The sequence below is a fragment of the Poecilia latipinna genome, unplaced genomic scaffold (genome assembly GCF_001443285.1).
Source record: "Poecilia latipinna isolate Pla-1442-1.1 unplaced genomic scaffold, P_latipinna-1.0 Scaffold172, whole genome shotgun sequence".
Taxonomy (NCBI): domain Eukaryota; kingdom Metazoa; phylum Chordata; class Actinopteri; order Cyprinodontiformes; family Poeciliidae; genus Poecilia; species Poecilia latipinna.
The window spans coordinates 145,269-170,846 of NW_015112788.1; the positions used below are offsets into that span (position 1 = coordinate 145,269).

Genomic DNA, 25,578 nt, shown 5'->3' on the forward strand with positions numbered 1-25,578 from the left:
GCTCTGACAAACACGACCTCAACTCCTCACACTGCATGCGCTAGGCAAAAAGGGAGGACACCTCTCTAATGTTGCATGGAGTTATGGGGCAACTCTTGGAGATTTCCAGACTGGAGTTGTAGTCCCAATTTAAGATAGAGGACCAAAGGTTATGTTATGTATGTGTCCCTGGGAAAGCTTACTCCAGTGTGTTGAAAAGGAGTTTCTGACCAGTTATCTGTTAGATTAACTTGTGACGTTTGTCCTGGATGTGAAACGATAGACCAGATCATTACCCATAAGGAACTGCTTCACAGGTGATGGGAGTTCAGTTGTCCTGCTACATTTTAAATTGGAGAGTCACAACAGTGTCTCCTGTGTAACTTGTCCTTGACCCTCAATAGAATATGGAGCTGCAGTTTCTTTTCCCTCCTTAATCAGAACAAGAACTGTGACTGCATCCTTTGCACAAAGTCAAGCTTGTTACTAATGTAGATTAAACTCTGGCTGCCTCTCGTCTCATATCCTGCTTGTGGTGTTCAAGGACAGAATCTCCAGCTGTAGTTATGGAGATAGTTTCCTCTGGGTTGGGAACCTGAGGGTTTCATCTCAACTCTTTAGGTGACTTAATTCTCCAGTTGTTTTCAAGCCCCAACCTTCAGCATACACTGGAGCCATTCGTAGCTGAGTGTAAAGCAGTCGTGATAAGAATCAGCTGCTCAAAGTCAAAAGTTCAAGGTGGATTGTTTGTTCCCTTTTGGTTGGGAGTGAGTCTCTGCCTCAAGTACTGAAGTTTGAGTATCTTGGGTCTTGTTCGTACCAAGATGGGTCGATAGAGTTTGGCCTTGTCTACACTCTACAGTGTTGCAGGCATAGTCTGCCATAGAAAGAGCTGAGCCAAGTAGGAAGAATCTTAGTTCTCCGGTCTGTCTACATTCCAACCCTCACATGTGGTCTTGAGATATAAATCATTATAAGAAGAATGATATCCAGGACACAAGCAGCTTAATTATCATCTCGGAGGAGTTCAAATTAGATTCCCTTCTCTTCCACATCGAAAGGAACCGGTTTAGGTGATTCAGGGATCTGATTGGAATACCTCCAGTGAGCCTCCCTTTAAGGTTTATCTGGTATCTCCGACTGGAGGAGACCAGAGGGTAGGCCCAGAATCTGCTGGAGAGATTGTATTTCCCATTTGGATTAGGAATACCTTTGGATTGTGTCCTCATCCTGTCTGTAAATCAAGTTTCTAACAAAGTGTAGTTAATAATTTTGATCTATGTTTTGTGGTGGATTTTGAACAGGTGAGCAATGTGAGACATCCAGCTGATTTAGCTGTGCAAGTGGAGAGTTCAAGCTAGTGTGAGCTCAGCAGGACTTCATGTGAAGGGTTGGGCTGTTCTGACCTTCTCAGCTGAGACAATAAAGTATTGTTCGGAAAGGGGGTTAAGGAGTTTCTGCAATACGCCTGTTTCTGTGGATTATTGATCTGCTTTAGCTGAATAAAGACGTGAACTCAACAAGTAGACCTACATTGGCAGCAGGTTTGCAGCTGTGGAATGTTTTTAGCATTTGAAGGTTATGTAATTAATAATTTGTTGGATTATCCTTATGTGCAACTCTTTAAGTGTATTCAACATTAGATTGTATTCTAAAGTAATCTACGGAAAGTCTTGCAAATATACTCATACCTTTTTGAGCCAGTTAAGCATTCTGTCCTGTTAAGTATGAAAGAATATATTTTAAGGGCTTTTACAATCAGGTACATGGTTGTTATGGGGTATCATTACATTATTGCTTAGGTATGTATTATTAAAGTAAAGTCCACATAGCTGTTTTGTCTTTTTCATTAGAACAATGGAAAGATGAACTATATTGTTCATTGCTGGAGGCTTATTACTTGCCTTGTCTTGTCTATAAACTCTTGTCTCTTTTTCACACTTTGCTGGTGCAATGGCTCAATGCATAAACAAGAGAAGTCAGGCTAAATAAAACAATACCTTGCTTGTGTCTGGAGTTGTCAGAGGGTGTTCAATCTAAGGAGGCAATCTTCAAAGAAAAGATCTTACAATAAACTCTCAACACCTGGATATTGTTTTAAAATGTCTACTTGAAAGATTTCCTTCCACTATGAACCACCATATGTATGGTTCAAGTGCAGCTTTTCTCCACTGGATCCTCCTGTAGGCAGATTATGTAAAATAAACCATAAGATTTTCACTCTATCTGTTCCTTCACTACATATTCTCACCAACATCTTCTGTCATCCTCCCCTTTGAGGCAGGCAGCCAAATTTGCGTTATCATTGCACAGCAGCTCACCCTGTCTCTCCGTGGGCTGCGGCTCCGGCTGAACCACCAGGCTCAGATTTCAAACGGCCTCCGATCTGCTGAGGGCAGAAAGACGGCAAGTCATCCCCCATCCTCAGAGAAGACGGCGAGAGCCTCTGTAGCGCGCCCCTGTAATTACAGGTCGGGATACTTTTCCCCCTAATACGCTAAACAGATGTGCTCGGGATAATTCTGCAGCTCAGACCCAGTCTTACGCTAGATGTCCTGTCATTACTATCAGCTGACGACCTGAAAAGTGTGCACTGCTCTTGCTGTGTGTGTTGCTTGGATTAGAGGTTTGTTATTTTATCGCTTTGCTCCAAAAGATGATTAATGTCTTGACCTTGATAATGACACGTGTACCTGCTTTCTTTGACAACGACCTCCTTGTTCACACCTTAATTTGTGATAATGAGGCATTTTATGAGCAACTATAGCCAATATTAGCTGTGCTGAGTCAGCTGTGAAAGACTTGATTTATTTTAACGTAGAATCTATTCTTATCTCAGTGCCTCCCGGTATGTTTTCCCGTTTGTTTTTTTTGACAAAACTCTGGTATTTTGACTGCTGGTCATTGATATTTTAGAGATTACTGAAAGTTTTTAACTGGATCAAATATCTTCATGAACCGGACGTGAATTCTGCATAATCTGAATAAATGATATCAATCAGAATCTATAAAAGTGGTGAGAAAGTGTTGCCCCCTTTTGTGATTCCTTTGTCACATAAATGTGTCAGATCCACGGATAAATACAAGACAGAAATAGCATAGAATTCAGTGTTTAAATAAAGTTTATTTTTATTTATTTATTTTTTTAATGAAAGGGGCAACTAATCCAAACCTAAATCTAAATTGCCTTGTGTGGAAAAAAATTATTGTCCCCTAAACCTTGAGTCTCTCTTAGCTGCAAGTTTTAGGGATCATCAACCTGTCTTCTGGCAAAATGGACAAGCATTCATGTTCCTTTTGCTCAGCAGTGGTTTTGATCTTGCAACTCAGGTCATTTTTGTCAAGTTTTTTTCTAATGGTGAAGTTATGACCATTAACTTCACCAATGGTGAAGTTATGATGGTGAAGTTAACTTCTAACTTCACCAAAAAAAGTCAGTGCAATTGATCCAAAGAACTTGCAGTTCTTTCGATGTTGCTCTGGGCTTTTCTTGACCTCTACCTGGGTTCATTTTGGACAGCCACCCACTCCTGTTAATGATTTCTTTGGAAGAAAATTATTCTTTCTGTCTATCCTATCACTTAGACAAGAAATGCTTGTTTTTTAAAAAATCAATGAATTTTTGACTTTTATAACATTCCACAGTGGAAAAATAACAGGTAATGCACTATAAGACTAAAAAACAAAGAAGTAATTTTTGTGCATATGAACTTCTACCTGCACCTGTCCTTCAAGTTAATATTCTCTGTTGCCATTCCCTTACATGAGGCCATGCTTGGAAAATCTTGATTCATTAAACACGTAGTATTTGGTACATCATTGTCAATCCCATGTATTTTCATCCCATGGTTTTTTGTTTGTTTCTGTCTGACTTCCAGTCCAGTTTGCCACTCAGTACAGCTTGACACAGCATCTGCTAAAAGGAGACTTTGTGTATTTTTAGTCGTGCAGAGAGCCACCTCTGGGATGCTTCTGAAACATGCTGTGGCTCCACCGTCTCGAGTGACTGTGATCAGCTCAGATTAATGCAACCCAGCTGCTCCCGCTGGAATTCTGCCTCTGGCCTCCTTTCTTTCTTTGGACGTTCTTATCAGACTCTGCATATGTAACTTGGCTTTTTACATTTTACATGTATATGTAAGGCAGATATATGAAGTCCAGGTTTTTGGCATCTTTTTAAACAGAAGTATAACCACTTTTTCCATTTAACTTCCAGGGAACCTTTAAACTTAAAAAAAATAAGTGTCCAAAGAGTAATTGTTGATGCCCTCCGTCTGCTGGAAAACTTTATTGCAGGGTGGTGCACTTTTCCCATTCTAACAGCCAAATGACTGTGTCATATTGATGTTTCCAGAGCTAAAAGGGAGTTTGAAAGGGAAAACACTTTTCCATTCACTACAACAATTAAACATAAGCGTGAGGTGAGCCGAAATCAAAAAGCTTGTTTTAGGTTCAACATTTCAGCCTAAACCACATTTTCTACTATACTTTTTTTTTTGTAATTTGGGAAACCAAAATTGCTAAGTGGCACTGAAAAGGATATGTTGGGGAAAAAAGTGGTGATGGTAAGTTGAGACAGAATAGTCTATTATCATTCCTCACTGGCCCTATAATATCTTATTTTCTAGATTACACATAAATGGGGAAAAAAGTCAGTGCAATTGAAGCAAGTATTGCTAATCTTGGTGGTTAAGTTTAATTTTGATACGCAGACTTTGAATGAATTGCTAAATTTAGAGGTAGTTTTTGAGTAAATATGTTTACTTGTGCAAAAAAATACACTCTGCTACTTTCTTCTTCACACAGTAACACTTAAAATGTAACAATCTAATAGTAGGTGGCTAATTAGTCAGGCTATCTGTTCAGGAAGCTAGCCTGCAGTCAGCAGCTTGACAGACGTACTACATGTAGCTTGTCGACTATATTTTCAAAACCGAGTTACCATAATAAAGTAACTTTCCGTTTCATGACCAGAAATGTTTCCAAACAGCTAAACTTGTCTTTCTGGTCAGAACAGAATAAGTAAGTGTAACTGCCTTCACTGAGTAGGCTGACCAGGACTGTAATATATTACATGGGAGAAAATTGTGTTTACTTTGGTGTTTTCCCTGGTACCTTCATAGGACCAGTACCATTCTATTTTTTATTTATTTATTTATTTTTATTCCCATCTTTCCATTAATATTCTTGGTTACAGCACTCTGTGAGCGGTCAACATTTTCAGATTTGTTTTTTTGTGGCTCACCCTCCTTTTGCAGGTTTTCAATGACTGTGTTTTGGACAACTGTCAAGTAATCGGTCTTTCCTGTGATTGTGTAAGCAACAACAATGTGTGTTAAAACTTTTATGCAATTGTTTCCTTTTCTGAGACTGAAGTTTGCGTTTTCTTTTTCTGCAAGCTCTACTCACTGAAATTAATGGAAATAAACGTTTGTGTCAAAATAATTACTTAAATAATTTAACAAAGTATTTTAATGATACACATATTTGTGTTGATCAGTTTGGTACACATGGACACATCATTTATGGCACAGTTTGTTCTGACAAACACATTTGACTTGAGAAAGTTAAAACCTTAATCGTTGAGGTAAAAACATAAACTTTATTCAACATCAGCATGATGATGTCGTATTGTTGAAGCCCCCACGGTGCAAACACTTCCTGTTTCACCCATGGCTGCTGTCGTTGTCCTGGGAGTGGACATGGGAAGTGGAAATCTCCATGGTAACAACAGAGGAGTGGTGCTGTTTACTTTGAGCTGTGTTTTTTGTGCAAACTCCACATTTTTAATTTTTAAAATGGCTGGTGGCTGCTTTAATCTAGCAGTTTAAAAATTATTTTTCACAATTTGGTAAAGTGGGAGCATAATAAATTAGAAAATTGTTACAAAAAGTCAGGTTTACAGAAGAAGGAAAGGGATATTTTAACCTGAGTGTTTGTGTTTCTTTCAGACCCGTTTGGATTTGTGTAAGGGGGTGCTGAAATAAATCCACCAGTTATTTAAGAGCTTGTGACTAAACTTTGCTCTTTCAGTTTGCGTTTAGCTAAATTTTACCAGTATAATTTGTTTTCTAAAATTGAATTGCAAAAGTTTGACCCACAAGATCTCGCTCTGCGCCTAGGTTTTTATTGTTGATCTGTCGATTCAAACCAGAAATCTGTGTTTTCCTCCCGTGTTGTCCTTGGGACTTCAGCTGCACTCAGTTGATTTCCTTCCTCTGTTTTCTCCCTCCTCTTTCTTCAGGCAATAACAATGATTGGAGCCTGCGTAGAAAAGACAGCCTCGTAGTTCAGCAAGCGCCTTTGGCACTTCCTCCCGTGTCATATTTTCATGCTGGTAGTGTGTCACCTGCTGACGTTTGGCCAGAGGAATGCGGAGGGAGTCTCCGCCGGCCCGGGCGCCCCTGTTCAGAATGACCTGCCTCAGATATTCGCTGCTCTGCTAAGAGGCCTGCAGTCATTTTTAATTACGGTGCGGACAGTGATCCAAGCACAGACTTGTTGCTGCTAGTCATCAGGGGTTCTTGGTGACACCTAAAAACTGTGACTGGATTTTAATTATCTGCTGTAAGCTGTTTGAGATTAATATTTCTGCAGTACAAAAAAGTCAAATCTGCTTTTTTTTTTTTTTCTTTAGATGTTAAACAATTCTATATGATACTGTAAGGCATGGCTTCCAGTTCATTTTTGAATATGGTACAGTACTGTGGGAAACTGTGACTCAATGGGAAGAGTAATCATCATGCAATCTGAAAGTTGCACGATGACATTACGACTTCATTCTGCCTCATGTCAACGTGTAAGAGCAATGCACTTAACTCCAAGCTGGTCAGTGAGTGTGACTGGGTGAACGTGGCAACAGTCTAAATGGCTTTGAGTGGTCGGTATGACTTTATATGTATATAGAATTCACGGAGTCACCTATTTGGGAATTTTTCGTGAAAATTCATACAGCTTAATCGTGAAAAATTCACCTGTTCATGGATTTTTTTTTTTTTTTTGCAGAGCATATCTGAAATATTCGTGGGAAAATGCAACTTGGGAAGCTAAAATGACTAACTCCCACAAATACCAGAAGTATTTGTGGGAGTTGGTCTGAATAAACAGTCATGATAATATGACCATTAATATTATCATTTAGTACATTCACTGTATGCTAGAGATCCACTAGAAATTGTAATCAAACAATTTTTTATCAACGTGATTATCAGTGATCTACTAGATAAATAATTAAAATTCAGATTCATTTTTTTTCTTTTTCTTGTTTTGTTAAAACTGAAAACTCACACGTTTCTCGTGTTTTTCTTGTGTGTATGCACTACAGTCTGTGAGTGGAAAAGCCATTGTTATGAAATACTTTGGGGTTTTGATAGGTTATGAAACTCTTCATGTCAAACTTGTCGCTGCAGACACAAAGTGAAGGCAAACCACCAAAGAGCGTTAAACATTAAATGTAGCCAAATGTTTCGGTCTCCTTAGCAACGAGCAGAAACATTTCTTTTTGTTAGGGATTGACTTGAGTAGTTTTCTGCCTCGGGCAGCCTATTACCACGTCAGATATCTTTTAGCTGGAGGTATGCAGTCTTCAGAATAGCTTAGTTTGTCTATTTAACTTGTTAATTTGTTTCCAACTACAGCTCAGTAAACCCAATCAGCAAAAAAAGGCTTACATCTGGGAGCACAAAGGTTGGACTTTGGAGCAACGCAAGAGGGTTATGTGGTTGTTGATTCTAGATTTGCCCTATTTCTGAGTGATGTGCACATCAGGGCAAAAAGACAGGTAACCCTTGTGCCTACTGTACAAGCCAGTGGAGGGAGTGTTATGATCAGAGGTTGCTGTAGTTGGTCAGGTCAATAGTCATTGATATCATTTGCCCAAAGGGGAGGGTCACCTTATAATCTGAATACACTAAATAACCTGGTTATTCTGTCAAGAATATTCTCTTTTCCTGACACTTGAAGTGTCATTTTCACATGACAAGTCTGTCATGTGAAAATGTTTGCACATTGAATATATCCTGGAGTTCTAGATTTCTTTGTATGTGTACTCTGCCCTAAGACACTGCAAACCTTGTCTTTTAGTGGGTGATGCTCCAAGTGTTGATGAAAGTCAGTGTGTTCATGAGTGAAATTTCGTAAAGTGTTACTACCACTGCAGCTAATAAAATCACTAACAACAATCTCATTGTTTATGGTAAATCGTTGTGCAGAAAAACAGATTAATACTTCTGGTTCCTCTCTTCCTGACTCTAGAACTTCAAAAGAAAATCTTAGCCTCGATGAGGCCTAGCTCTACTAATACATTGTAATGATATTAAACTGGTTTCTACTTAGTAGGAAAGGTGTAGCCAACTATATCAAATTTTACAGTATCACTCTGTTTTCATCTCAAAAGTATCATCTAACAATTAGAAATTAGTTGTTTTTTTCCCTCACACTTTTGTTAATTTATCTAACGGATCTTACAGCTTATCAACAAGGTCAAGCAGGAGCAAAGGAATAACATGCACCAGCCAGCCAGACATTGTGCAGTGCTTGCAGCCTTCAGTCGCTTCCCCCAGCATGATCAGATGGGTCAGAGGCGTCCTGTCTTAGTTGGGTGTCTGTGGTTGATTGTTGTACTCGTCTAAAGTGATTGCATGGTAGTGGTGAGGCAGATGCATCACATCTGGTCCAGAAAAGTCCTGCTGGCGTTTTGTGAATTGGACAAAAATCAGTTTCAGCTTGTGTTGGATGAATTATCAGGAACATCTTGTGGCATACGGTGGCGTAGTGCCAGGAAAGCCTCCACTGTATTAAATAATCATAAAGGCTTTGTCAGACTAATTACTCAGCAATATGAGTGCTTAGCGCTTCATTGTCCTCTGTCCAAATTGATGCCAGACTGGCTGTTAGAATTCTCTCTTTCCTCCCGTCCTCCATGCTTCTTGCTCTCACATTCCCACAGCTCACATTTCGGAAGACTAACATCCTATCATTTCTGTCCGTCTCTGTCTGATGTCTTCCAACATCTCTATTCTTGTGATCCAGCCTGCCTGCCTGTCTGTGAGCTTCTGCGTTTGTTTTCCCACGGTTAATTTTGTCTTTGCTATTTTCCATCTTTCAAAATTCAGTCTTAGGTGGTATATCAGACGTAAGCCATTGTTTCCTGGTTGTTTAAAACTTACAAAACACACACACAAAATCTTTGAAGTGATTAAAACTTGGATATCAATTAAACTGATCTCTCACTTTAACTATCACATGCTGGCAGCTGTGAATAAAGACTAAAAGTACTAAAAATGTTTGGATTGCACCTGCCTGTCTTCACTATAGACAACACAAGACTCTGGTAAAATGACTCCTCAAAAATTAAATTAGTCTGAATCTCAACCAAGTTGATGTCTGAATGTGATTCAACATGATACTGGAGTAACATGAGATAGACAGCTGTTGCTTTCAGCGCACTCAGTGATGTGTGCTACGGGAGGAAGCTGGAGTACCCAGAGAACCCACACAAACGGAGGGAGAATATGCAAACTGCATGCAGAAAGACCGCAGGTTGAGATATCGACACAGGATTGTCTTCCTGCAAGGCAACAGGGCAACCAACTGTGGTAATTGTGTTCAATGAATATTGGTCTTCTCCTCATTTCTTGTTCTTTTTTATGTATCAAAATTGACTTTTTAAAGACAGTCAATTAGATTTTCATTCACAGTGAAAGTTGCACATGAACTTAAGCAATAAAACACTACTTGCTGTTAGTTTTACACTAATGAGAAACTTCCTCACAAGTGTCTAACAGAAGCATTTAATTCTTTAGCGCCATCATTCAAAATGATTGATCCCCTTTAAAAAAAAAAAAAAAACTTAATACATCACAATAACTACATTATTCTTTTCTAGGCCTTTCACAACGTCCCTGGCTGTAGTTCAGTTTCATTAACAAATCTGGTGCTAAAAGTGTTTAGTGCTGTTACTGTTTGTTTAGTTTCCTTTTGGTGAACAGCCTCTTCGGTCTAGTTTTTGTTGAATGTCCTTGCTGGCACAACCAATTTATCCAAGCTGTGAGCTGGTACTCCCTCAGTGGCTGGTTTATAGAAGTGAAATAAATAAAACCTCAGAAACTAAACTGAGATTTTTTTTACAACATAACTGACTGCTTAACACTGAGATCTGGCAGTGTAGTCTCCTGGCACGTAGCTAATAAATGGCATTGTTAAAGCTCGTAATCACAAACGTTGCCTTAGAAACTTGAAGATGACATGTGAGTTTGTTTTACTACGAACTCTTGAGTGCACACACACACACTCACACAGTGAGTGATGTCAGTGACAGTCTTCCAGTTTTCAGAAGGATGACCTCATATTATAGAAAGCTGACCAAACTCGATCCTTAACACCGGTGCAACAATGGCTGGCATTGAGGAGTCACACAGATAGTTGCACTTCACTGCAAGTGTCCAACAAGGCTTCACCGATGATGCTCAGATTACAAAAAGAATGCAGAATCTTCCTCGTCCTTTTTCCAGCAGTATCTCTTAAACAAACTGTTTACAAGTTTGTAAGCAACATTGCACCTAGGGTTACATGTGTATAACACTGTGAAGATGCCAAAAAAGAAGAAAAGATACATTTAATGACTGTGTGGTATCTCTTTGTTCAGAGTGTTTGTTCTTACTGGTCTTCCCTTTGTAAGGCAATGCATGGAGCCTGAATATCTAAAACATTGAATCAGTCAGGCAGGCTTCCTTGGTAGCAAGCTTACAGGTGGGTGTTTATTTTAGCAACAGGCATGCTAACAGCTAGATGATTTGATGTATATTGTAGCTAAACGATGTCTTTTTTCCCCCCCTCTCCCCTGTCTAAAAAATTTCAAAACGGCTCATGTTGAATTTATACTCGGTGTAGAAAAACCCCCAACACAAAACCTTGTTTTGGTTGACATACAAAGTCATGACCCATGGAAACTGGACTAACCAGTCTTTCAGACATGTGCACCTTTTTCTACAACATCCCATAATAATAATATACAGACTCTGAACACCACTTTGATTTTGCCAAGAGAAACCTAACAAATTACACATGGGAAACAAATGCTATGATTGAACACCTACTGAATATTGTGCATGTTTATGGGTCGGACAATGACTAAGGGTGCAATTAGGTTCAGAAGAAGGGCTCTTAAATACATTTGTTGCTCTGCGATGTTAGTCAGCCCAACTAAAACTCCTCGTTGATTCGGTCAACAAAGCAATGTTGACTCAAGTTATGTCCTTTCGCACCTTAACATAAGATTGTAAAACATAGTTAATAGGTGTCAAACCTCAAAGCACAACCCATTAACTCCAGGGCCCAGAATCAAGAGAGACCTTGCATTGACAAAAAAGTATCATTTAAAGTCTGTTGAATTACCAGCCAATGCATGATTTAAAACTATTTTATCAGTCTTCACTGGGGATATGCAACCTTGGTGATCAAGAGAGCCACTTTTCCTTTGCCCCGCTAAATAAGTTATTTAGAGCCACTATTGTCCAATAATTTTCTAAAAATAGTCGATAAGTAATTTTCACAAATATCTACTATTGCAGATGTGATTTTTGAACAGCTACCTGTTTTATTCCATTTGTAAGCTTTAAAATAAAAGAAAACATAGATGTAAAATATTACTTGTACTGTTAGTGTCATTCTGTTGTGGAAATCCAATGCCATTATTCCATAAAAAATAAAATGCTGGAAACCTGCCTGGTTATCTGGCTCTTTATCATTTTAGCCAAAGGTCAGATCCATTGTGAGATCCATCCATGTTTCCAGAGTTAAAGGTTGCAGACCCCTGGTCTAAATGGTCTGAGCCAATCAGGATCCACAACCTTTCTGCCTGCGATTTGCTCTGATCTTGATGGTTTTCCATACAGGAGAAACTAAACAAAACTGCTTGTTAAAACATGGGAGATATTAACCTCACCACTTCAACCAAAAAGCACAAAAACCTGTTGTGCATGAGAAAGCCCTGCATTCACCAACAGCATTTTTTTTAAAGAGTGACTGTGTGGCTGTATTTTACATAAACGACTCTAAACTTTTCACATTGTTCTTGAACATTTTTTGTGTTGAATTTCATAATGGGTAAATATCAGCTGCTGTTTCCGTCGTTTGCTCGTGGTAAAGGTCGCGCTAAGCCTCTAATCCAACTTCTGATAATTGTCACCCAGCCTGGTGTTTAACAGTGATAGCATCTGACTCAAGTTTAACTTTAACAATACCTCAAAGCAGGAACTCTCCTCTTGTGTGATCTGCAAATCCAATATTTACCTCATGTGAAATCCAGCATTGCTTATTTCTGGTATGTTGAGATTGTATCTGCCCTGATCTGCTGCGTCTTGAGGGAAATGGGGAGAGGGAAGAAAATCTGCCCTCGCTGATTTCAGATCAGATAACTCGTCTGTGGTGCCTTAACGCTAACCATTCATGTCATGTAAATGGATCCGTTTCTGGTTCAGTTGTGTGAGGAGAAAGGCGACGGGGGAGAGGCCTCAGTAGGTTTCCTCTAGCTGTGCTCCGTCTGCTTTGTTTCTTCCTTCAGGGCCCAAACCTCCCACTTATCTACACCAAACCTTATAACATTCGGTGGGTAGACACGGCCATCAGGTGACATGATGTCCTACCTCAGAATATTTATTCTTTTTCTCACTCTGCTCTTCATATTTGCCATTTTTACACGATTATGGCACAGCTTGGAGCACCGTCAATAAGATGCTTTTTTTTTTTTTTTTTGCTTCATGGCTTAAAGACTGTAAGGTGCTTGTATCCTTTTGCTAAAAATCATGCCAAAATCAACTTCCCTCTGGCTTCCTTGACAGTTGTGACGGGATGTTTGTGCTGCTGTTCATTAAGGCCAGATTTGTGTCGTTTGGCTTCATCTATCCAGAGAACCTTGTTCTACAAGTTCTGTGGTTCGTTCAGATGCAGATTTTCAAGCTCGGGTCATCTTGTCGTAGTCTGAGGCTAAGCTGTGGATAATGTGTCAACACAACACTGGTTTCGGATACCATTGTAATGGTTATAGAGGTTAAAGGTCGGTTACTCTAATAAAGTATGAAAAAACTTTATGAAATCTTTCAGAGAATCTAAATGTTAATGAAGTTAATGTCAGGTATTTGTAACTTGAAACTTAAAAAATAATTAAGACTATTTTCAGTACACTTAGTCAACTTGTTTTATTTTTTCTTTTATTTAATAATTATTTAATATTACAATTACTGACTAAGTACATTTTTATATAAAGTATCCTTTTTTCATTAAAACACCTTTTTTGCACCTGTTTTTTAAATGGAGTCCTATGCTGATCTTTAATTTGCCCAAACATCAACAAGTAAATCAAACTGCACAGACGGCAGACAGCTGCATTACATTTTCACGTCTTACATGTAGCATGATAACTTTCTCAACGGCGGCTCTGATTGCACTGCAGCGATTGGCCGAGGTTCTGTTTGAAGGTAAATAGTCAGTCAGTGTGGTCCTATGCTCTGCAGCTCTGACACAACCCTAAGTCCCCCCTCCCTTTCTGTTAAGCAGTGAGCTGACCATCTGTTCAGGACAACAGGCTGTAACTTGCTGCCTAAAACACTCCTATGTGCAGACATAGACTGAAAGCTTAATCAGGAAGACAGACGGCTCTCCCACTAGATCCTTCATTTTAACATAGTTATATGAAAAACTTTGCGCTATTTAAAACAAAGAAGTTTCTCTCTTTGCTTTGGTATTTCTGCATTGATAATAAAACATTGTCTTGTGCAGCACTTCAGTGTCATGCGGGTTGTAGCAGAGTTGCTGAGGCAACACATGGCGGGGTGGATACGGGCTGACAGGAAACTATCTGGACTAGGTGCAGCATTGTTGTCATTTCCCTGTTGGAGCCCTTCATGGTCGTCTGTGTGCACCAGCTATTTTTATCCCCTCCTTCATCTCGATTTCACGTTTTCTGCTGTGGTTGGTCTTTAATGACGTATATAAATGGTTATCTTCTGGTGTTCTTAAAGACATATGAGCTAAACTCCTGGTTTGGTGATGAAGCATTCAATACACTGTATGATTTCCAATATTCTGTTTTTTGGTAAACAGTTGGCCTCCAACTTAAGCATTTGACTCCACCCTCAACACAGACTCCAATATGCTGGCAAAAGTTTAGCACAGGAAGCAGAAATATGTTTTTTAGATTATGAACAGCAATCACATGCCTCAACAAGCAAAAAAAGAAAAAAAATAGTTAGAAACAAACATTAAAATACCTGTTGTAAGTTTAAAAAGTGATAAATGATTCAAAAGACATATTAAAGTTTCTACAAAAAAAAGAATAAAAGATGGTTGACCCAGACGGGCAAATTAAAGCACCTCAAACCAGCTAAGATGTTGACCATTAGATCAGGGCTCCTTCCCCATCACTGAAATCAAAACAAGGACAACCAGTGGCTCTCAGCTAATTAAAAAAAGATGAAAGATGCGTTCAAAAGATGGTGTGTGACAGGCTGGTGTTTGCATTAAATACCCAGGATTCCTCCATGCAGGAGCACCTTCAAGTTTATTTATAATTTGCTCCGTCAGCCAACTCTTAAAGTACAGACAAGGGTAAATGGAGCTCATTTAGGAAAACAGTCACTTGGGGCGGATAACATGTCACATGAAAATGCATATGTTACTGTGGATGGTGTATAATTGCACAGGCCTTTTCCTGGCAGATTCCAGCGCGTCCTGTAATGCACTGAACATTTAAATCTGAGGATGCATAGGAATGTAATGTCTGATTTATAATCAACAAAGCGCTGTGAAACAGTATTTTTTATTTTAATCTGCTGAATTATAGCTTAAAGTGTTACATAAAGTACAGATCATTGTAAAGTAATACAGTGCTTCATTCACAGAAGGTCGGAGCCTTTCCAATCAACCCCAAAGAACGTTAATCCTCAGTTATGCTCGGATACACTGCTGCTCATTGTTATCCAATGTGACGCATAAATTTGCCATTTGTTTCTGCTATTTTGCAGATGCTGCAAAGAAAAAAAAATTATTTCATTGCGTTATTGTTGGTGACATTTGTGTGACTGATCTATCTCCAGCGTGATGATTAAAATTGAATCAGAACGGCAGATAAATCTCCTCAGCAGCTGGGATGTTTTAATTTAACCCTGCCTCTTCCCGTCTCTCTGTTGACCCCCCGCTCTCCCCATGGTGCCCCGTCACTGTGCATTAAAGCGGGAACTTGTGAATGGCGTGATTGTGCATGAAGCAAAGAGGGTGGCAGCTGCTGCTGTCGGGGTCTGCGAGGAGCTTATGTGAGCGTTTGCAGTGTTAATGGTTATCCCACTGAGCCTGATGACTTATCCTTTATCCAGTGTGAGTGTGCATGTCAGTCTCCAGCAAAATAATATGACCCCTTAGCATATTACATAACAGCACATGAGGGCCACGTGTCATAATCTGGTGCATTTCGTAATCTGGTGGGGTGGAGTGGGCTGCGTAGAAATCCCAGACTGTAAACCAGTTTAGAGAAGTTCATTCATTGTACAAATGTTGAGATTGTTGTGTGTTTTCTCTAGTGCTATCAGTCAATTTAAAAAACAAATCTGATTAATCGCACTCTAGCGCTGTGGTTAATCACTAAAAAGCTTAACTTTGTAAGCTTAAAATGTAAGAAAATGCTCGATTTCAAAAAACGTTTATCAAAATGTTTTATTGTCTCAAACCACACATCTCAGTTTTCCAGGTTTTCATATTCAGGAAGGTTTAAAATGGGTCATTTTCTTTGGAATGTAATTCAGAAATGGTAACTGTAAACTAGTTGTGCTTTGGTGGACAAACGACAAGTAAGCAATAATTAAGCTACACAGTAGGTTGGCTTTATTCAAACATCCATCACAGTGTCTTCTGTTGGTTTTTTTCGGCATTGGTGGCCTTTATTTCACAATAATCTGACAGTAAGAGGCAGGTAGAAGGGAGGCAAAGGAACCGAGATCAGGATTCGAACTCTGGATGGCCGCTCAAAGGTCTATAGCCTCTGCACACGGGGAGCTTGTTCTAACTCCGTCGTCTTTTTTAAATCAAAATTTGTCTCTGAGCACACCACTCTGACTCTTCGCGTTTGCAACTCTGCCTTGATGAACTCAGTTTAAGACTGTGTAACACACTGCTTTTAACGAAATAACCCTCTACAGAAGAGAGACTTTTAGGTCAAAATAGGTAATGCGAATAATCTACACCAGGTAATACTATGCATTAAATAAATTAAGATTAGTTAACATTGACAGCCCTAGTTTTCTTAAAAGAACTTTCATACTGATTGTTTCTGGTGCTTACCTTGTCGTTGTTCTTTCTTCCAGTGGTGATGTCTTGAGGTAGAGGTCTCACCAGCCCAGTGAAGGACGTGCCAGTACCAGGCCTGCTGCCTCTAATGGGAGCTCCTGCTCCGCCATGAGTGCTCGCGATGGCGGTGGTGGCGTTGGTGGCATGGGCACCCTGGGTCGCCGGCAGCGCTTTGAGAACTCAGAGCTCACCGTGCGCATCTATCCAGGCGCCCTTGCAGAGGGGACCATCTACTGTCCAATCAGTGCCCGCAAGACCACCACAGCCGCTGAGGCCATCGAGCGCGTCATCGAGCGGCTGCAGCTGGACCGCACCAAGTGTTACGTGTTAGCCGAGGTGAAGGAGTTTGGTGGGGAAGAATGGATTCTGAACCCCACCGACTGTCCCGTGCAGAGGATGATGCTCTGGCCTCGCGTGGCTCTGGAGCACCGTCCGCTGTCAGGCGGCGATGATTATCGCTTCCTGCTGAGGCAGAAAAATCTGGACGGCTCTATTCACTATGGAGGCAGCCTCCAGATGTGGCTGCAGGTGACGGAGGAGCGAAGGCGCATGGTGGAACGCGGACTGCTGCCGCAACCCGATTCTCAGGGCGACCACGCCGATCTGTGCTGCCTGCCGGAGCTCAACGAGCGCTCGCTGCTGGACAACCTGCGCTCGCGCTTCCGGCAGGAAAAGATCTACACCTACGTCGGAAGCATCCTTATCGTCATTAACCCTTTCAAGTTCCTGCCAATCTACAACCCCAAGTATGTGAAGATGTATGACAATCATACGCTGGGAGACTTGGAGCCGCACATTTACGCCGTGGCGGATGTGGCCTACCACGCAATGCTGAGGAGACAGAAGAACCAGTGCATCGTCATATCTGGGGAGAGCGGCTCTGGGAAGACGCAAAGCACAAACTTTCTCATTCATCATCTGACTGCCCTCAGTCAGAAGGGCTTTGCCAGTGGAGTGGAACAAATCATATTGGGAGCCGGACCAGTATTGGAGGTGAGGAATAAACCTTTATTCATTAGTTTTGTTTAGAACAAATCATTTGACAGGACTTGCAAAACAGCACTTGACTTGAAGGCCTAAGGGCCTGTTGCATTTGGGGTGGGGGAGGAGTTGTTCTACTTTTTCAGAAATACTAAAGTAGAGCGTTCAAAAGAAAGCTCTTATTTAACTACTTCAAGTAATTTTTGGTGACTAACGAGCAATCGAAAGATTTTTTGCTGCAGATGTCACTTTTTGATCTCTTTTTAAAAGCAGCTCTGCACACGCTTCCACACGTGAACTTTTTTTTTTCAGTTCTTAGAACTTTAAGTGCCATTTCACAGTGATAGAAGATCCTGCAACGTCAAGCAGCCACAACGTGGATTGGTTTTGCAAGGTTGTCAGGTGTATTTTCAAGGCCATGTATAATAATTAATTTTTTTCCAAATTTGTTCAGGAACCGTTTTGTACCTTTTTTGTTGTTGAGAAAAAAAAAACTCTTCTTTGAGTGCAATGAGAGATTTCCGAAGAGTGCCGTTATAAATGCTACGTTGACATATGCCTCTCCAATATTTAGAAAATATTGTCGTAGGAAGTTTGTGGTGTTTTTGCCGTCATACTTTTTATGACTGTGATAAGTGCCCATTAATCATAACATCATTGTGAGCGACACACAATGGCTTGATTGCCCTTGGAAGGTTTTGCATAAATTTTGTGAAACATGGTGGTTTATAATTATGGCTGTAACTTCTCAAGCTGCTTAGTGGAACAAAAGAGGAGCTACATGACGGCGTATCTGCAGGGTGAGGCCTGTGTGCACCAGTGTGGCTTGGTTCTTAGTCCCCTGTAAAACATGTGGTCTTGTGGTGTGCTCTTGCATGCAACTGCATCCTGAATAAGTTTGAGGGTGTTGTGCTGGTGTGTAACCTAAGGCACGGTGCGGTCATGGGATTAAGGGGAAGGTTTGTCTTGGGAATGTGCTGCTTCGAGATAGACTGGTGCAGGTAGCTTTTCCAAATCTCCTGCATTTGAGTCTCATCCTTAGAGGTGCGGCTTCACAGTTTTAGAGTAGTGGATGGTTTTGGACTTCTTATTTCAGAGTTGATTTGGATCTGATTAAACCTGAAATCTGGGATTATCTGATGTTGGAAACATTAGCTGGCCTTTATTAAAATATTTTTGTGCGGTTAAAAACTTGATAGGAATTTAGCACTTGTGAATTTGACTCCTCCTAAAATTACTGTCTAGTTCCCCTTTTTTGTTGCCAGAACTTTGGAAAATGGATGCTAGCTATTCTGGAATCTCTGCAGTCATAGTTTACACAGTGTGTCTTATTGCAGCTGCTTCCACACATAACATTAGTTACACATTGCTGCTTTTCTTGCCTCTGTCTCTTGTTGATCTTAGCTGGCACAAAGAAGTTTAGTACAGTTTCTGTCCAGCTGTGTGGGGATTATTTGGAGGACAGAGGAGCATTATCTGCATGCAGGCTGTGAATTATCAATGGTGTAGTTCTAGATTCTTGTTTCTTTTTCTGCACCATGGAAATAGAGTCTCAAGGTGGACGTTGTAGAGGCCCAGTCTGAGGTCTGTGAAGGAAACTGGTTGTTTTCTCATCACTCAAGACATTCCACTCATATTCTTTTTTTTTTTTTTCCTTCAGGGACCTGCAACTATAGTGCAGTCCATTTCATGATCTTTGATGGGTTCACAACTGCACATTGTTTCTTTGCCCAGCCGAATTCCTGAGAGTTGCACAACACTGATCAATGGCATGCATAATGCTGCCTGTATGAAAAGGCAAACATGGGCTGTGTTAAGATTCTTTCTATATGTCGCAATGGGTTGCAATGCTGGCTGTCACAGCTCCTGATTGCTACATGTTTACTTTTGGTCCTCTTGTTAAGAATGAGGCGGTGTTGTTACTTTGAGTTTAAACAGCTAAGAAGGAATTTACTCTTGACTGTTTCATTTTATTCATGGCAATTCACAAGTTTACTGATCTGGAAAAGCCTTCATCTTCTGTTAAATGCTACAGTGGCTTTTTTTTCCTGGTTTAAAAAAAACAAAACACCTTTCTGTACTGGCTCTTTCACCTTGATAATGATCCCATTAATGTATTCTCTATTAAAAAAAATAAGTTGAAGTAAGTGTTTTGCATCAATGTCAAGTTGAAACTATGCTCTCAGAAGCCAAGGTCAAAGGGTAACCTAAAAGACAACAGTTCAGGCTGCAGGTAGCTCCACTACTACACACTTTATTGCTTTCAGTTTGGTAAATACAGTCCTGAGGAATGCCATTGATGTGTGTGACTCTCTGGTTAATGTGTAAGCACATTGTCTTAATCCTCAATGCCTCAACACGAGTGAGTAGCTGTGAGTGCAGAGGAGTTGCCCGTAATTGTTTGCACAGGGAGATTGCATATCTGCCCTGATGGTGAGTGATGCCAAGACTGGAGCTGCTCTGCTACTGCAGGGAGAGATGGACGACATCAGCGCAGGAACAGTTTACGTCAGTGGGATCGTTTGTCCATTTGCCTCCCTGAGGCTTTTTTCTTTTGTTTTAGGGACGTACCATGAGAGTAAGGAAGATTTATTAAGCAGTGTTTTCATTGATATTACAAAAATCTCATTTTAAAGTGCGTTCCTCATGTAAATTTAAAATATGTTACCTCTAATCTCTGTATGTAAAGAGTAGAGATACACTGATATCTCTACTCCTTACATTTTTTTGATATTGATATCTGATATTTTTATTGCTGTTATGGCTGATAAATATTTACCGATGTGATATAAATTTTCTTCCCTCAATGCTGACATTGCTTTCTCTGCATCAGTTAAATCTTAATCCTGTGCTGCATAACTATTACTGTCACATGACCAAACAAATGCCACATGGCCAGCCCCTTGCCTTCCCTCTTCCGAAACGCAATCAAAAATGGCAAGGTGATGGAAAGAAACATGGATTGTTAATATTGCCCCAGTTTTAACAAAGCAAAACATTTTTAATTTGTAAAGGCCTCTTCCATCTTGTGTTATACATTAAATATTTTAAGGGAATTCATTTTTTAAATAAATAATTCATGAAGAAAAACATTTGTCCTCCAGAATTAGTGGAGAACATGCTTAAATCTGGGGTGAAGGTTGGGTCAGATTGTGACCTTACAATGACTCATTATCTGCATGTAAACAGTGCCATAGCACACTGTAAAAAACAAAAACAAACAAAAAAAAAAGTAAACATTGAGACCTAAGTTCATTGAAAGCCATATTTTTTTTAAACCCAAGTAGAAAATGTCACTCATAAACGGGTTTATTTTGGAAACCGGCCAACAGTTGGAGCTCTTTGTCGAAATCCTGACTCTTGCTCCAGAGTTTCAATTATTGCAGCTGAGAACAAGATGAAAACATACTTTGTAAGGACACGTTGTGTTGATTAGATGAACTCGGAAAGTTTCGGCATTCCTTAAACACAGTGATTATTCCAAATGTAGGCACTTAGAAGTCTGACAGGCTTTAATTTCAGCACAGACCCAGAGTCATAAAGTGATTTTTGCTATTCCTGCCTCGAGTTGAACAGCTCTGGACTTGAACTGACCCTGTAGACTCATGACAAATAGAAGCATACATGAAATGTGACAAATACTTCACACAGTTTTGCTTTAGTGCTTATCTGCTTTCGGTCATTCCTCAAAGTGTTTAGCTTTTTGTGGCAGAGTCGTCTGAAATGACGTTAAGCCTCTAATATCGGTGACTGCCTGCATATACAGTAAAACGTACTGCTCTGTATTGTTTGGGTTGGTTTTATCTTCTATTGTCTCCGTTGTGGGACTGTTTATGCATGCAGAATGTCTTCATTCATTCTCAGAAATGGACCTCATGAACAAAAGCTTTGTGTGCTTCTCTTCTCAGTCTACATACGTTTGAGCTCTGGGGAAGTTGTGTTTTTAATACATTGCCTGATATTGTCTTTCCTGAGTTTATCATGACCTGCTGTTCAACGACCAGCCACGCTTCGACTTCTGCTGTCGGCTTGCTGAGTTGTGGGTTTTCAGGTGGCTGCCTCACATTTGGGAATGATTGAAGGCGTGACTGAACAATAAATCTCCTTGGTACGAAGTGCATGTTCTGGATTAGCTGCAGTAGTGCGAGACCATCCTGGATCCCTAATATTTAAATAGCGGACTGCAGGAACCCTCTGCAGTTCTTTGGTCTGCAGTGCCAGAATCTTCAGATGTTGTCTTTAGTAAATGTTCAGTACTTGCATGGCAATTTATCAAGTCCAGAGAACCCCAAAGCGCTTCACACTACATTTATTGATCCACTGACACACATTCATATTATTCACACACTGATGCAGGTGAGCTACTACATTGTAGCCACAGCTGACCTGCACCGGCGCAGCCTCTGACCACCAGCAGGTAAAATGGGTTAAGTGTCTTGCCCAAGGTCACAACAACAACTGAGACGGATTGGAGGTTCAAACCTGCAAGACTAATTCCCAATAGGTTTGTGACAAGTCAATCAGCTTGATGTCTCGATTTCAACCAGTCCAACGCCAGTCTTTTCTTTTTCAGCCATTGTGGTGTTTTTTTGCTTTGTCTTGTCATCATTGTAATTTTGATCCAATTTTGGCCAAGTTTTAGGATTTGGCTGAAGAATACTTTGAAAGTATCACCTCAGTGTCTGGTGCACCGGTCCTCTGGCTGAACAACAAACCCAAATAATCAACTGCCATATTTGACTGTTGGTTTGAGGTGTTTGTTTCCAGCTGTGACATTTCCAGTACGGTGCTCTATGCAAGCAACATTGTTTCATTTAGGTGCATCTTTGCAAGCATAAATTGTCCTTTTTGCTTAAATGAGACACTTTCTCCTGGAAGTCCTTTCAGGTTCGGATATTATTTCTAAGACTTGGGAGGTGATTGTAGTATTATTACTGACTGTTTGCATGTCAGGGAATCCTCTCTGGGTGAACTCAAGTCCTAAGCTGTTTGGACAGACCTCCTTGGCCCAGTGAGTTCTGGAGCTCCTGTTGGGTTCCTTTGTGTTCCCAGCCAAAACAAATATCCCTGGTGTGAGTCATCCCAGGTCAGCAGTTTCATTGCTCAGCATCTACTTCAGTGCTTCTTCAGTATACTCCTTTAAGCATTAAGACAGAGATACACTCATAATGTGGGCAGTCCAGAGCCCCCCACTATTACCGGGAATAGTAGTGCTTTAATATGGGTTTTCCCCCAACTGGGTGGGGTCAAATAAGATTTACCTCAGGCTGAGATGGAGGAAGGGCATCACAAGAGAGATGGGGGAATGTAAGAGCCGAGATTATATTTCTTATTTGTCAGAGCGCTGCGTTTTATTGAAGTTAAATTATTGGTCTTCTTATGTAGTTGGGCTTTTTCTCAAACACAGAAGTCCAATAAGAAACTTAAACCAAGCTTTACTGCTATCTGGACGGAAACTGCCTTGCAAGAAGCAGAGCCCAAAAATGTTTCTGGAACAGTTTGGATTAGAAAAGATAAACTCAACACAGCTGATGTCTTTCCATATTTCACAGCAAGTCACGTATCGGCTTGTTCTGATTTGTATTTAAAAAGCAAGTGGTATGATAGTGGATTTATCCCCAACTCGACAAATATTTAGAGAAGTCGGAAATCAAACTGGCAGGAAACCTCAGTCATAATTTGAGAAATATTAAGACACATTTTTGGAAATTATGTTGCATGGCAACAGCAAAGTGTGAGAGGTCAAGATGGAAATTTTATGTCTTTTTTCCCCTACCACATCCATGAGCATTTTACCAAACCACTCTGCTAAATTTCCAGCTCATGGCTTATTTTTACATAACAACTAACACACATTGTTCAATAACTACATCAAGCACAACACAATTGAACACAAAAGGTGAGAGAACATGAGACTAATGCTGTCTTCCTGCACTACTTTTTCTAGATAAAGCACTTTGATTCACAAAAACACCCAGATTTATTGTGGTATCACTGTTGACCAGCACTAATGGAGAACTACAGTATCACCATGTTGCAGCTGACAAGTATGAGCAAGTTGTCATTCAATCAATGGGGGCCACAGAAAGCCAGCCATAGGAAGTGGGTGTTGACACCAGCTGATTACACATTTTTGAGTAAAATTATAGTGCTATGAGTTGCACAAGCAGTTTATTATTGGTTTCCCGTTGTACTTGAGAAATAACGTTTTATTTTATGAGAAACACTCTTGTGATGTTGCAACAACCTAAAATGTTTAAGTTCCTCGATATGAAATGCTCCCAAAAACATCAAAGAAACTTGTACTGAGTCACCTTGTCGTGATGATCGGAGGGCTTTATCTGTTTTTATCATCTTAGCAGTAGTTTCTATTGCTGACTAGATTGGCTCCATTACGCAGAGATGAAGTCATGACTCAAATTACTTAGTCTGTAGATAGACATCCAATGCAGAGCTTACCGATAGGAGTGGAAATCTCCACTGTTTCAACAGTTCAAGGGAAATTTTCACCAGGTGAGTCCAAACTCTTGTTTCATTATTAGTACCTACTGATGTTTCCCAGCACTCTCTTGCATAATACTTTTACTGCAGTGGATCTGCTAAAGGTGGTTTTTAACACATTTTAGTTTGCTTTAATCTAAACCTCTGACTCGCCTCCGTTCCTGATCGGAACATAAACACGGTGAAAAATGCTTTATCTCAACATGTTAAATGATCCGTACGTACTCTTAAGAAATGCTCTGTTGATTAGAGTTCCCATTAGTATTCTGTTAGGGTTATAGTCTGGTATTTATTTGCAGATTACTGTTTTTTACTCATTTCACAGAGAGGACCTTTTGAAGAGTCAGATTGAGGTTCTAATAAATTACCTGGACTGCCCGTCTCATTTAAATGATTGTGTCCTCCTGCTGCTCTCTACAAACCTGGAACTTGTCATGACTCAGACTCATTAAGACAAATCCCAGGAAATGACTGGACATGACTCATCTTCCACATGAAAAACTCTTGAAGGAAACAGAAACGGAGAAGTAAAATCCTAAAGGTCCCCGTCATGCCTCGATTACTGCTGGTATGCCTCAACAACATTTGGAATAAATGCTCTTCTTTCTTTTGTGCTATAAACACAAACACTAGTGATCTGTAGTAAAACAGAACCTTGACAAATAACAAGGCATAATAAAGCTCATCTTCTGGTGTTTATCTTATCTTGTGCATGGGACGGTGAACCTGTCATACGGTCTACGGCACATTTTTGAAATGGACAGACATGTTTTCTGTTAACATAAGAAGTAAAGATGTACCAACCAGGAGTTTCCAGATAATACCGACTTCTTGTTTTTGTTGAGGTTTGATCCGGCCAACTTTATTTTTTTCTTCAAAGTACATTTGAAACCAGAGGTTTACACACACTTATTAAAAGACATACACACTCCTTTTTTTTAATCAGTGTCTGAAGTTAAATCAGACCACAATGTTACTTTCTTAAGCCAGTTAGAATTACCAAAATTATTCCTATTTGCTAAAGAAAGCAATAATGAGAGATTTAATAGTTTTGGGTTTAAGAGATAAAGGAATTCCAACATTTTCCCAATTTATGCATTAAGCCTCATGTCACCAATCCTGGATGTTTATTTTTGTATTTAGCTCAAAAATAATACGTGAAAGTTCAAGCTCTTTATTGGATTAGAATCTGTAATATTGGATCGGCAAACTGATAAAAAAAAAAACTGGAAATCGCTTTCTGAAAGGAAAAGCTGACTGGTGCATCTCTGTGTGCAGGGTGCTCAGCTTACTGTAATCCAATATATTTACATACCATTTAGATTACATTGTTCCAAACAACGAAAGCCATCACCGTCTGTGATGGTTAAAAAGTTCCCCAGTTGTCCTCGCTCTTATTTCACCACTTCTTCATTTAAGAAGGCAGGCAGCAAATTTATAAACGTGTACATTTTACAATGTACACGTTTCATTTCAGAACCTTTGTCCTTTCCTTCATTTTATAGAAGTATCAATTTCTATTTTTGCCAACGCTGTTTAGCCAGACACTATTCACAATAACTCAAAGGCAATGACTTTCAACAAGCATGGGCTGCAGAGTTACAGTGTTTCGCATTTTGTTCAGTTGAAAAATGAAGAATTCAAGCAGCTGCAGCTGTAGCTTTTCACTTTGTGTTTATCTCTGCACCCCAGTGCCAGGCTCTTTTTTTTTTTTTTTTTTTTCCCCTCAAACTGTATACAAAAAAAAAAAAAAACGGGAAAACACAAATATTCTTGCACCTT

General features: G+C 39.9%; 1 protein-coding gene across 8 annotated transcripts in view; it reads left to right on the forward strand.

Moving 5' to 3' along the window:
* The window catches only part of myo9aa (myosin IXAa), a 117,592-nt gene that overhangs the window by 8,018 nt on the left and 83,996 nt on the right, over positions 1-25,578 (forward strand). For all 8 annotated transcript variants that reach the window (XM_015030083.1, XM_015030076.1, XM_015030077.1 and 5 more), the window contains exon 2: positions 16,332-17,307. In XM_015030083.1, coding sequence (XP_014885569.1) covers positions 16,423-17,307 — 885 coding nt within the window. In that variant the 5' untranslated portion in view covers positions 16,332-16,422. The remainder of the gene's footprint in view (positions 1-16,331; positions 17,308-25,578) is intronic.